This window comes from Medicago sativa, chromosome 2, assembly GCF_051527215.1.
Source record: "Medicago sativa cultivar Bolivia chromosome 2, Bolivia_mono, whole genome shotgun sequence".
NCBI lineage: Eukaryota > Viridiplantae > Streptophyta > Magnoliopsida > Fabales > Fabaceae > Medicago > Medicago sativa.
In genome coordinates, this window is record NC_140750.1 from 68,074,620 (window position 1) to 68,085,278 (window position 10,659).

The 10,659-nt window shown below is 34.4% G+C and overlaps 2 protein-coding genes across 2 annotated transcripts; both read left to right on the top strand.

Moving 5' to 3' along the window:
• The first annotated feature begins 628 nt into the window (after nt 1-628).
• Nucleotides 629-2,763, top strand: LOC146950023 (uncharacterized). The gene is made up of 4 exons (XM_085741537.1): nt 629-1,328; nt 1,425-1,544; nt 1,684-1,848; nt 2,032-2,763. The coding sequence occupies exons 1-4, from the start codon at nt 681-683 to the stop codon at nt 2,236-2,238; spliced, it is 1,140 nt and encodes a 379-aa protein (XP_085597663.1). The 5' UTR covers nt 629-680; the 3' UTR covers nt 2,239-2,763.
• A 1,670-nt stretch (nt 2,764-4,433) lies between these two features.
• LOC146950024 (homeobox-leucine zipper protein PROTODERMAL FACTOR 2-like) lies at nt 4,434-9,125 on the top strand. The gene is made up of 7 exons (XM_085745990.1): nt 4,434-5,356; nt 5,643-5,744; nt 6,533-6,733; nt 6,832-7,003; nt 7,996-8,258; nt 8,347-8,442; nt 8,563-9,125. The coding sequence occupies exons 1-7, from the start codon at nt 4,958-4,960 to the stop codon at nt 8,995-8,997; spliced, it is 1,668 nt and encodes a 555-aa protein (XP_085602116.1). The 5' UTR covers nt 4,434-4,957; the 3' UTR covers nt 8,998-9,125.
• Nucleotides 9,126-10,659: the final 1,534 nt, after the last annotated feature.

Here is a 10,659-nt window from a genome sequence, read left to right on the forward strand (position 1 = left end):
ATTTTTCGAAATTTACTAGATAGATAGTACTAAAAAGAAAAGAAAATTCACAGAATAAAGGTTGAATGGATATTTAATCAATTTATACCTCTCAAGGATTTCAATCAATTTATGCCTCTTAAGGTTATCAGTTGGAACTTAAAGAATGTTCAACTGTTAACAATTATTGATGAGTTGGGACATTTCAGTTATAGGTAGTTGATTAGTTAGAAGCAGTTAGTTAGTTAGTTATTTATTTATAACCAGTTAGTTACATAATTCCTTCTTAGAAAACTCTTCATTCATAATGCTATTTTATTTATCCCCTTTTTACCTTAAAAGTCATAATAATTTTTTTTAAAACTGCCTTAATAAAACAGAACGTGCATATGCATATGTGTATATATATGTATACACATATACACACATAGTTGAACAAAACCTAAAGAATTTTAAAAAACCAAAAAGAAAAGAACTTAAAAGAATTTTCAAATGGTTAACAGTTATTGATGAGTTGGCAGTTTTCTGTTATGGTATAGTTGATTAGTTAGAAGCAGTTAGAACTAGTTAGCTAGCTCTTATAAATATATAATTCCCTGTGTACATGCAAATCAAATCCAACTCTCTCTCTCTCTCTCTCTCTCTCTCTCTTCACATTCCATAGTTACTTTCTTGATTTTGATTCTTCTTGTGACTAAACAATGGAGGATGAGGCACAAAAGATGATCTGTTCCACTACTGCTGATCAGAAAGAAGTTAGTGGTGGTGATGATGTAGCGATGAATCAGGAAGGTCTTAAGAAAGATGATGCATCAATGAATGGGGGAGGCACTGGTAGTGATTGTTTAACTACTGATCAGAAAGAGGTTAGTGGTGGTGATGATGAAGTAGTAATCAATCCGGGAAGCGCAAAAATGGAGGAAGATCATCAGAAAGAAAGTGGTGATGATGATGTAGCATTGAGTGATTCTTCAACTACTGATCAGAAAGAGGTTAAGAAAGATGATGCAGCAATGAATCCGGGAGGCGAGAAAATAGAGAAGGGTCATCAGAAAGAAAGTGGTGATGATGATGTAGCATTGAGTGATGATGAAGCAATGAATGAGGGAGGCATTGGTAGTTGGTGGGAAGAGATGATGAAGTCCGCTACTATTGGTGGTGATGATGCAGTAATGAATAAGTCAGGCGTGCAATATGATTCCCTGGATGCATACATATCACGATTTGAATCGAGTGATTCTTCAAGATTGCTATTGGCTTCTCCTATCAAGAGAAAATTTGAATGGATTCCTGCAGAAACTCAAACTACTTCTGGCAAGTTGTATACTACTAATCTGAACCAGAGAGAGGTGCATAACATTAATCAATCTTCACTTTTCATATGCAATTTTATATTTCATTCATTAAATATTATATGGTTTTGCAATTAATTAATTATTTTGCAGGATGTGGTGGATGCTGTATATCAACTATCTGAGGCATATGATCATCGTCGGCTTGTTAGCATAGTTTCTGCTACTGGTTTTGTATCAGATATTTTCTTTCTTGATGGTTTAAACGCATATGTAAAGTTCCAAATCTCATTAAATTAAACTTCAAATCTCATTAAATCAAACTTTGAATATTATGATATGTAGAGTTCTTTTTATCTATTCTTGTATAGTATTATTTATTTGTTTGTTTGTTTCAATGTCCTGCATGCAGGAAATATCTCAGATAACTTCTTTATCTCTACAATATCCTGCTGATGAAGATGTTCGTCCTTGTCGTAATAACGCAGCATGTTCAGTTTCATGGACAGATTATGAAGGAAAGACTTACAAAGTGACTGGTGTTATTAATTACCTTGTAGCGAACGGCCCTATTGAAGTAAGAACCTTTACATTAATTTCTTTAAAATTCACTGAAATTTGCGACAGGCTTATATTCAAAATGGTAGAACATACATAAATTTCACTTCGGTAATAGTGTTAAAAAGAGTGTTAAGAGAATGTGTATTTTATGAAAAGTGAGTAACTTTGAATTAACAATCTTTATCTACTTGTTAATTAGATTACTGCAGAACTTGAGGAAGAGAAATCAGCTGGAGAATCTTCTGCTGCTGCTCAAGATGGTAATTCAGATTCTGGAAAGGCCATTGAAGAATTAGAAGCTTTTCCAAAAAATTTGCCGGCTGCAGATGGAAACATAAATCCCACATCAACAACTGGTGCAGCAAATGATCAGGATAAAAAGTCTCCTTCTGAAGAGGACATTTAGAGTCCTATTCGCGATTAGTTTTGGTGTCGAGGCTGTGCAAAGATTCAAGAAATCATTTCAAAAGACATTATTGTTTTCTTCTCTTTTGTTTTAGTTGTTTTTAGGAAGGATTATTAGGAACTTAGTCCCCATGACATGATTCATTTTTCTGTCATCTGTTAATTCTTTGTAGAATAAATGATGCTATCTTTCAGGTTTCTCTTGTTGAGGAAAGTGGAACAAACATGATCATATTTCAGTTGTGAATAATTCTGACACTTGTGCAGTGGATGTGAAAATTTTGTGTCTTTAATGGTTATTCTACTCTTATAGTATTTTGTAGGTCAAAAGCAGATTTTGTACTACAAATCAAGGCATGTTAATTAATACACCAGTGCAGAGCATAAATGCTCATTGAATACTTATGGTTATCCAAAAGTTCAATATAAATTAAGTCCATCTAAGGCATGTTAAAGTGAAGCAGTACAGTGCACACTTTCAATACAAACCAAAGCTTTTCCAACTGAGGGTTGAAAAACCGCGGGTGCGGTTAGGTTTCGGAACTCGTAAATTGCATTGAAGTTAGTTTTGTTTGAAAATATACCTCAGAAAACACCTTTAAAAATCCACACTCCTCCGGAGTATGATACTAGTGACTAATGATGATGAGTACCATGAAAAATAACCAATTGAAAAACTGCATCAATTATGTTATCAATTTAGTAAATTACCAATTGAAAAACTCCTAGCAAGTACAAAATTTGAATGCATATCTTATCAATCTCACTCAAATTTAAGTAATATATGCTGCAAGGAATAGAAATTGTGTTTTTTTTAGATCATCAAATAGAAGATAGAAGTCTGGTAATGATATGTCACATTCAAATCAAATTAGGGCTACTACAAATTCAAACTTGAAATATCCACAAACAAGAAAGAAAATCTCAGCACCCTTCTTGCAAATCTTATCCTACAATACATGCTAGAGTTTACATTTCTATAAATAACTTTAAGAAAGAAAAACCATTGAAAATACGTGCATGATAGTTCAAATTAAGCATACATAACAAGTTAATAACAACAAAAACAAATAAAAACAAAATTGAAAATTTAAGGGAATACGATACTAATGACTAATGATGATGATGAGTGAACTGAAGTGAGAAATTGTGGGACTGAGGAGTACTTTTTCTAGTTGAGCCTTAATGTTGGGCCTAATATTAAGTGTGTGTGAGGAGGGATGATAATAGCAAAATGGGCGGTGGTGTTAACATTTGTTCGGATGTCGGTTCTTTGGATCTCAAATGATGTAGACAAGTTGGCAGCGCGAATCGAAGACGAAGTGGCGTGCAAGAAAGGTGCAGATTTTGCATCCGGTGTCGGAATGACCCGAATTATACCTTTTCGGAAAGCCCCGGACCTCGCGAGAAAAACTTTACCTTGCCATGATGTAGGGGTTAATTTAATCATTCGAGATCGTCTGAAGGTCCAAAACCGTCTTTTAATATTTCAGCCTATTCTAGAAGTTTCTATTTTATTTTTTTTTTGTTATTTTTTCGGACCATACGAGTTTGTTATTTCTTTTAGTATTTAAACAGAACTTATGCAGTCAAAGAGACAGTTTTTCATTCAATAAAAATATTCGAGACTTTTCTCTCAATTCAGGTGGATTTTAGAAACCCTTATTTGATAGGTTTGTTGCTTGCAACCTATCTGTTAATCTTTTAGGTTTAGCGCCTGCTAACCCTTGTTTCCGTTCTGCATCATCAAAATTAAAGTTGAGAACTGAACAAAGTTAGTTTGGTTCGGTTTTTAAACAAACCGAGAAGATCGGATACTTTTTTGAATTAGGTTTGGTTTGAATTTTCGATTTAGCCGGTCTTTTCAAACCGGTTAAAACTTCAGTTGCATGTATTTTTTTTTCTTCTTTTTCACAATCCTTTTGACCCATTCTTAGTCCAAATTTTTAGAGTGATATGCGTAGCAATACGAAGAGAATAGCTCTAAACAACCACATGGTGTGTTCCACTTGCTTGCTGACTTTAGAGATATAACTCATTGATTTTTTTTTATTTGATTTGGTCTACGTTTATTTTATATAAAAATTTTGGTATATTTGTTTATACCAAAAAAGAAAAAGATTTGGTCTATTATTTTTGTTCCCTTTATTGCCTTCTCCTATTATTTTGCTCAATTAGTTTCTTCTTCTTAGAAACGTTTTTTGGTTCTTCCTCGTGTGACAAAGAAGCTCACCTATCAATTTTATTTCCGTCGTATACACATGCCCTTGGCTATTGGTTCGGTGAAATTTAAGAAGATAAGTGCATTATCTTTTCTAAGTTCAGGGTATTATTATTTTTAGCACAATTACGTTTGCATTTGTATCGTACCTTCTTCAATTCCTTGAATTATTTGGTTGATTGTGAGGATTTGAGTGGTTGTCCATAAGGCTCGACGGCGTAACTTGTTGTCCATTTGTAATTCAACATAATTGCATATGCATTATTAAGCCGAGAACAAAGATAGTGATGGAAGGAGTTAGTTATTCATAAACCTTGGGAAAATTCGTATTGGAATTTGGTCCATTAGTTTAATCCAACAGGTTTTATTGTTGATGGTTCTCATTTCTAACATTAAGTGTTAGTTCTTAACTGATACGCTCCCTTGGATATTTATACCAACAAAACTCTAGGGTTAGGAATTTTGAACATTCTACCCAAACTCCGCCGCATCACTCAACATGCAACGAGCTAGTGACCTTCTTTCTGGGGTCTCAATGTATGCGCCGAACAACATTAAAATCATTGATCGTGCACGTTCAGCTATGAACGAATTGTGCAAGATAGGACTTGCGGAAAACAATCCTGTATGGCATCAACATAAGGAACATAGGTACGAAATTCTCGATAATATTGAATATTTGAAACAATTTAGTCAGGTTGATGCATCATTAATGGAGCTTGTTAAGATGGTTGAAGTTGGAGATCTTCAAACTTTACCTAGTTTTGATTCGTGTCGAATCCAAAATCCAATGTCAACAACGGAAGTTTTTGGACAAGGTTTGCAGATCGAAGGTTCACGGGATATGGCATTGATTAAGATAAGTCCAACTAAACTAGTTGAATTGCTTATGGATGTGGTAAGCTTTTTTATTCTTTTTTCCGTCACTTTGTTTATACAGTTTTAGCTTATTTTTATGGTGCAATTAAGGTTTTGAATTGTCGTCAACTGTTTTTTATGCAACTTCGATCAATCACAATTAGGTTGTGGTTGCGAAGACATAAGAAATATTGATGTCGCAATTTAGACCAATATCGCGAACACATTTTTTTATTTTATTTTAAATCTTAAGTGTAATTAACTTCAACAATTAACCATGGTATATCTTTCTCTATCTGATGTATTATTACTTGGACATGAACTAGAATCAATGGTGTACGGCATTTTACAACATTGTCTCAAGAGCAGAGATTCTAGGATTCTTTTCAGATGGAGTAGAAGGAAGCTATAATGAGAAAATGCATGTGGTAAGTTCAATAATATGTTATTAAATTTCCTTTAAGTACTACTATGTTAATAAAGTAATTGATAATGTATTTGTTGTGGTGAATTGCGTTCATAATAGGTGTTATACTTATATAGAGAAAACAAAGAATTAAATAACATCAAGTGATTTTATGATAGTGTTTGATTCAATGAATTAATGCCTTGCAATCAATGAGATTTTCTTCCAACAATTTATATGACTTTACTGACTTGGGTTGCATAATATAAATTTGGAAGATCTCTTTTTTTTTTTTTTCTTTTCGGTCAACAAAATTTGGAAGATCTCTATTATTCTTAAATTTATATATTTGGAAGATCTCTATTAATCTTTACATTTAATTCTGTGAGAAAAGTGGGAGTGTTTGTGGATGTACTAATCATATCATGATATATCGTGTCCTATGAAGCACGAACATTCTTCGAAGTAGACGTGTCCCAGTGTTGGACACGCCGACACGCCGGTACATATAATTACACTGAATTATGTGCTTTTTTCAAATTATTAGCGGTGTTGGTATGTCAGTGTCTGTGTTCGTGCTTCATAGATCGTGTCGAAAGACTGTTAAGCATATATGTAAGAGTTAAATATGTTTTTAGTGTGAAACTTCTTGCTAGTTTTATTTGTCGTGTCCTTTGTATGTATTCTCAAATTGGTCTTTTATCATTTTATGCCATTGTTAATAACTAATTTTGGCTTCTCAAAAGTTATTCATGTAAGCTATCAGAATTTCAGAATTAACATAATGTTACATCCTTTTATTTATTGTAGATGAGTGCAGAATTTCATTTGCCTAGTCCTTTTATACCAACTCGGGAGTGTGTTTTTGCAAGATATTGCACGCAATTCACTCATAACATATGGGCTGTTGTTGATGTATCTTTGGAGGACATTTTACCTTCTCTTTCTAACAATTTTCGTAAAAGACCTTCAGGCTGTTTGATTATAGGAATGCCTGATGGATGCTCTAAGGTTCTATACATACATATATTCCTTTTAATTTTCTTTATAAGCAAACTATATTGATAATTTCACATATTTTATTTGGTTTGATGTTTTAATTACATTAGGTTATATGGGTGGAGCATGTGGTAGCAGACCATAGTCAATTGAATGGTCTTTTTAAGCAATTTGTTACCTCTGGTTTGGCTTTTGGTGCACCACGCTGGCTTGCTTCCATTGTCCGGCACATTGAGTGGTCTGAAACACTAATGGCAACAAAACTTATTGCAGATCCTCGGGGTATGTTTTTTTTTTTTTCTTGTTCCAAGCTTCACTTATATGTTTGGTTTATAAGGCTACAGCGAAGAAATTAGGTTTATTTATATGTTGTTCAACCTTTACTTTTTATGAAATGTGGAACTTTCAACTCACACTTTCAGAAACAACCCCACCCCCCCAACCCCCCCCCCCCCCCCCCCCCCCCCCGGTAAGATCAAGTTCATCCAATCTTCTAGTATACTCCCCCTCAAGTGAAAACTTTTTCATCCACACACACTTGCATCGCGGTTGCTTCTGCATAAGCAGGACACGCCACCTGACCACTATTGCCAGGAAGATTTTCGATGCGAAGAGCTGGTCGAACCCATCGTCGATCTATCGGCTCTAATACCATTGTTAGTTAATTAGGTCATGAGGGGGAGTATGAGGATCATCCACATTGGATGAAGAGCAACTATACAAGTGAGTTGGACACCATGGTTTCAACCAAAACCTTAAGGCATTGAGTTTATGGGACCTCTCACTTATAGATTGTTACTTAACCTTGACTTTTCCAAGCAATGTGATATTTCTAACTCACACTTGCCACAATATGAGGTACCATGATTTTTTTGTTTAAACCCTCCACGTCCCACGGTAATTTGTTTTTTGGTCGGGAGATAGGTAAAGTCTAACTGATGATTCATCCTTAACAATTAATTAACATATAAGCATGTCTATTTCTGGTTATGGTCTTCCTTTTTTTGAAGAAGCTAAATTAGCCCACCCAAATTGACACCGAAGAGAATCAACCTTTTTTTGAGCACACTCCCAGATCCCAAGGCAATACCACCGGGTCAACCCAAGTGGGTTTGTTATGGTCTTCCTTAACCTCTCAATTTCACACAATTCAATAGAAGTCCCACTCATTACTTGTTACATACATAGCCTGCGGTTGTGTTACAATTTTTTATTTATCTTAAAGAATTTTAATTGCTTCCATTACTTATACGTGTTTCTTTTGATACAAACAGTTCTTCTACCTCAAATTGGGAGGACAAGTTTATTGAAATTGGCTGAAAGAATGAGGAGAAGATTTTGTGCCAATCTTAGTTCCACAACAGGCAATTCATGGATGCGACTAGCTCCTGTTCCTGCTGGTTCAGAAGATATTAGAGTTATGATTGGGAATAATATGGCTGGTATTGCATCAGTGGTTTTTTGTACTACTCTTTGGCTTAATGTCTCCCCAAATCAATTATTCAACTTCCTTCGGCACGAGAAATCCAGACGCAAGGTATGCCCTGACACGTTTTTCTTATTAAAGACATAGCATGACATGTTCTAACACATTTACGTTCTTTGTATTTATTGAATAATTGTAGTGGGATAAACTTTCAGAAAACCTTGCTATTCAAGAATTCGCATGCATGCTCCCTGGTAATCATCCAGAGAATCGTGTTTCTTTGCTTAGCGCAAGTGTAAGTTCAATCCTTATTTACCACCAATATTGCTTTTCAGTTCATATTCATATCTTATCATACACATATTTATGTATATATTTTGCTTCTTTTTTTTTTTTTTTTTGTTGGCATTCATAGACTTCTGAGAACAAGACTGAAATCTTTTACCTGCAAGAGAGTTATGCTGATACAACTGCTTCCTACGTGATTTATGCTCCTTTAGACGAGCCAGCATTGACATCTCTTGTAACTGGATCATCGAACCCAGACAATGTAGTTGCCTATCCATCAGGGTTTGCTATTATCCCAGGAGGGTTACCAAGAGATGGTGATAAAGGAAAAGGAAATGCCAATAGTAATAATGCTAACGATGAAAGTCTTCTAACTATCTCATTTCATATCATTGATAATGCCAGCAATGTTGCATCTATCGCTCCGGAATCAGTTCAAACCATCTATAACATCATTACAGATACAGTTGCTGCTATAAAAGGTGCAGTGTTGTATCATAGTCAATTCAACAATTGGGATCAAGATGAAGTGGCAAATAGCTTGGCAGCATTAGTAGTGTAGAACCATGCATACATTCTCCCTCATTTTTTGTCCTCCCTTGCTTAATTCATCGAGCTGGATTTCATACAGATTTTACAACCTTATGATTGTTGAGATTTATGTATTTATTTAAAATATGGGTTAAACTATTATTTTCCTTGTCAAGCTATATTTCGTTAAATATTTATAGGTTGAATTGACCAAAAATTAGCCTAAAACGAATTAGATTATTGTAATAAAAATTCAGAACTAGATAAATAGTTTGTTTTTTATTTACGAAAAAATTAGTTACAACAATTGATTATTGCTTGTGCAAGAAGCTACTGGGTGCTTGAGAAGTAAAGTTATTTTAGTTGATAGAATTGAACAAATTTTTGTTTATATCTGAAAGTAATTAAAGATAGGCGAGCTTCCCCTCTTTGATAGAAGGTTGGTCGACATTATTACAGTCGAACAAGGGTCGGCCGATTCTTTCTAGAGTCTACCAGAGTATGTGGTCTTGAATACATCAAACTTAGTTAAAGGTCAATTGAGGTGGACAATGAGATACTCTACACATACTCCACATTTATATCATCACTAACTTCAAAGAACGATTAGCAAGAGAACATGTTTTAAGGGAGGATGTGCACCTTGGACGTTGACAACATATCATCCCATAGAAAGGAGAGTTTCCAGCCGAACATGGGGTGTAATGCACCCCCCTCAACGAGGGGAAACTAACACACTATCCCCAAAAGTAGCGGAGCAAGGCTAAACATTGTAGGCCATGTAGTTTGGCTAGTAGGAATAGTTTTGCCAATAAATATTCATCTTGTACAATCTTTTAGACACAATCAACCAAACACAAGCTATTTGCACAATTTTAACCCTTAAACATTTTGTCTTTATATCTATTTAGATGCATTTCTTTGTTCAATTACAAAAACCCCCAAAACATTATACTTAGCGCTCTATTGGAGAAATGAAGAAACCCAAAGTTAAGGGACAAAGTTCCCTCCTTAGTGTAATCATGATGAAAGTGAATCAAAATTGAGGACTATCGGCTCATAACTCGGTTAAATCTCTAGTTCAAAAATTTTACCCATGAAAATTGTTTGTGTAAAATTTGCGTCTGAAAGGTACAATATTCAAACTCCATACATATGGTTCTTTCTATCACTAAAACTTGTTACTTCATAATTATTTTTTTTCGAAATTACATATTTGGTCTTTTAACTTCTCCTATAGTTTCTCTTTTGTCCCATAACTATTTTTTTGTTCCATTTTGATCCCTCAACGATACTTCTCTTAATCAAATTTGTCATTTTTTCTCAAATTTCTATTAACTTTGCTTAATTACATTACATTAGTTATTAGTAACAAGTGTTTCTACAAATCTCAATTTTTTTCCTTCTTGTCAAAATTAATACTCTGCTCTAATGTTCCTCTTCTTCCCATTTATCCATATCCTTCAAATTAAGCTTAATATGATCTCGAAATAGAAAATAGAAAGCGGCAAGAAGAAAGTATAACCATTAATAACTTCAAACTAATAGCACGAAGCGAGGTTTTACCTTGGGGATTGATATATTATGTCATCCATTGAATTGCAACAACGCGACCCATTGGAGGCTCTCTTTATTGCTATTGTGTTATAACCTCTTACTCATTAGATCAGATACAATTGCAAGTTTCTTCTTC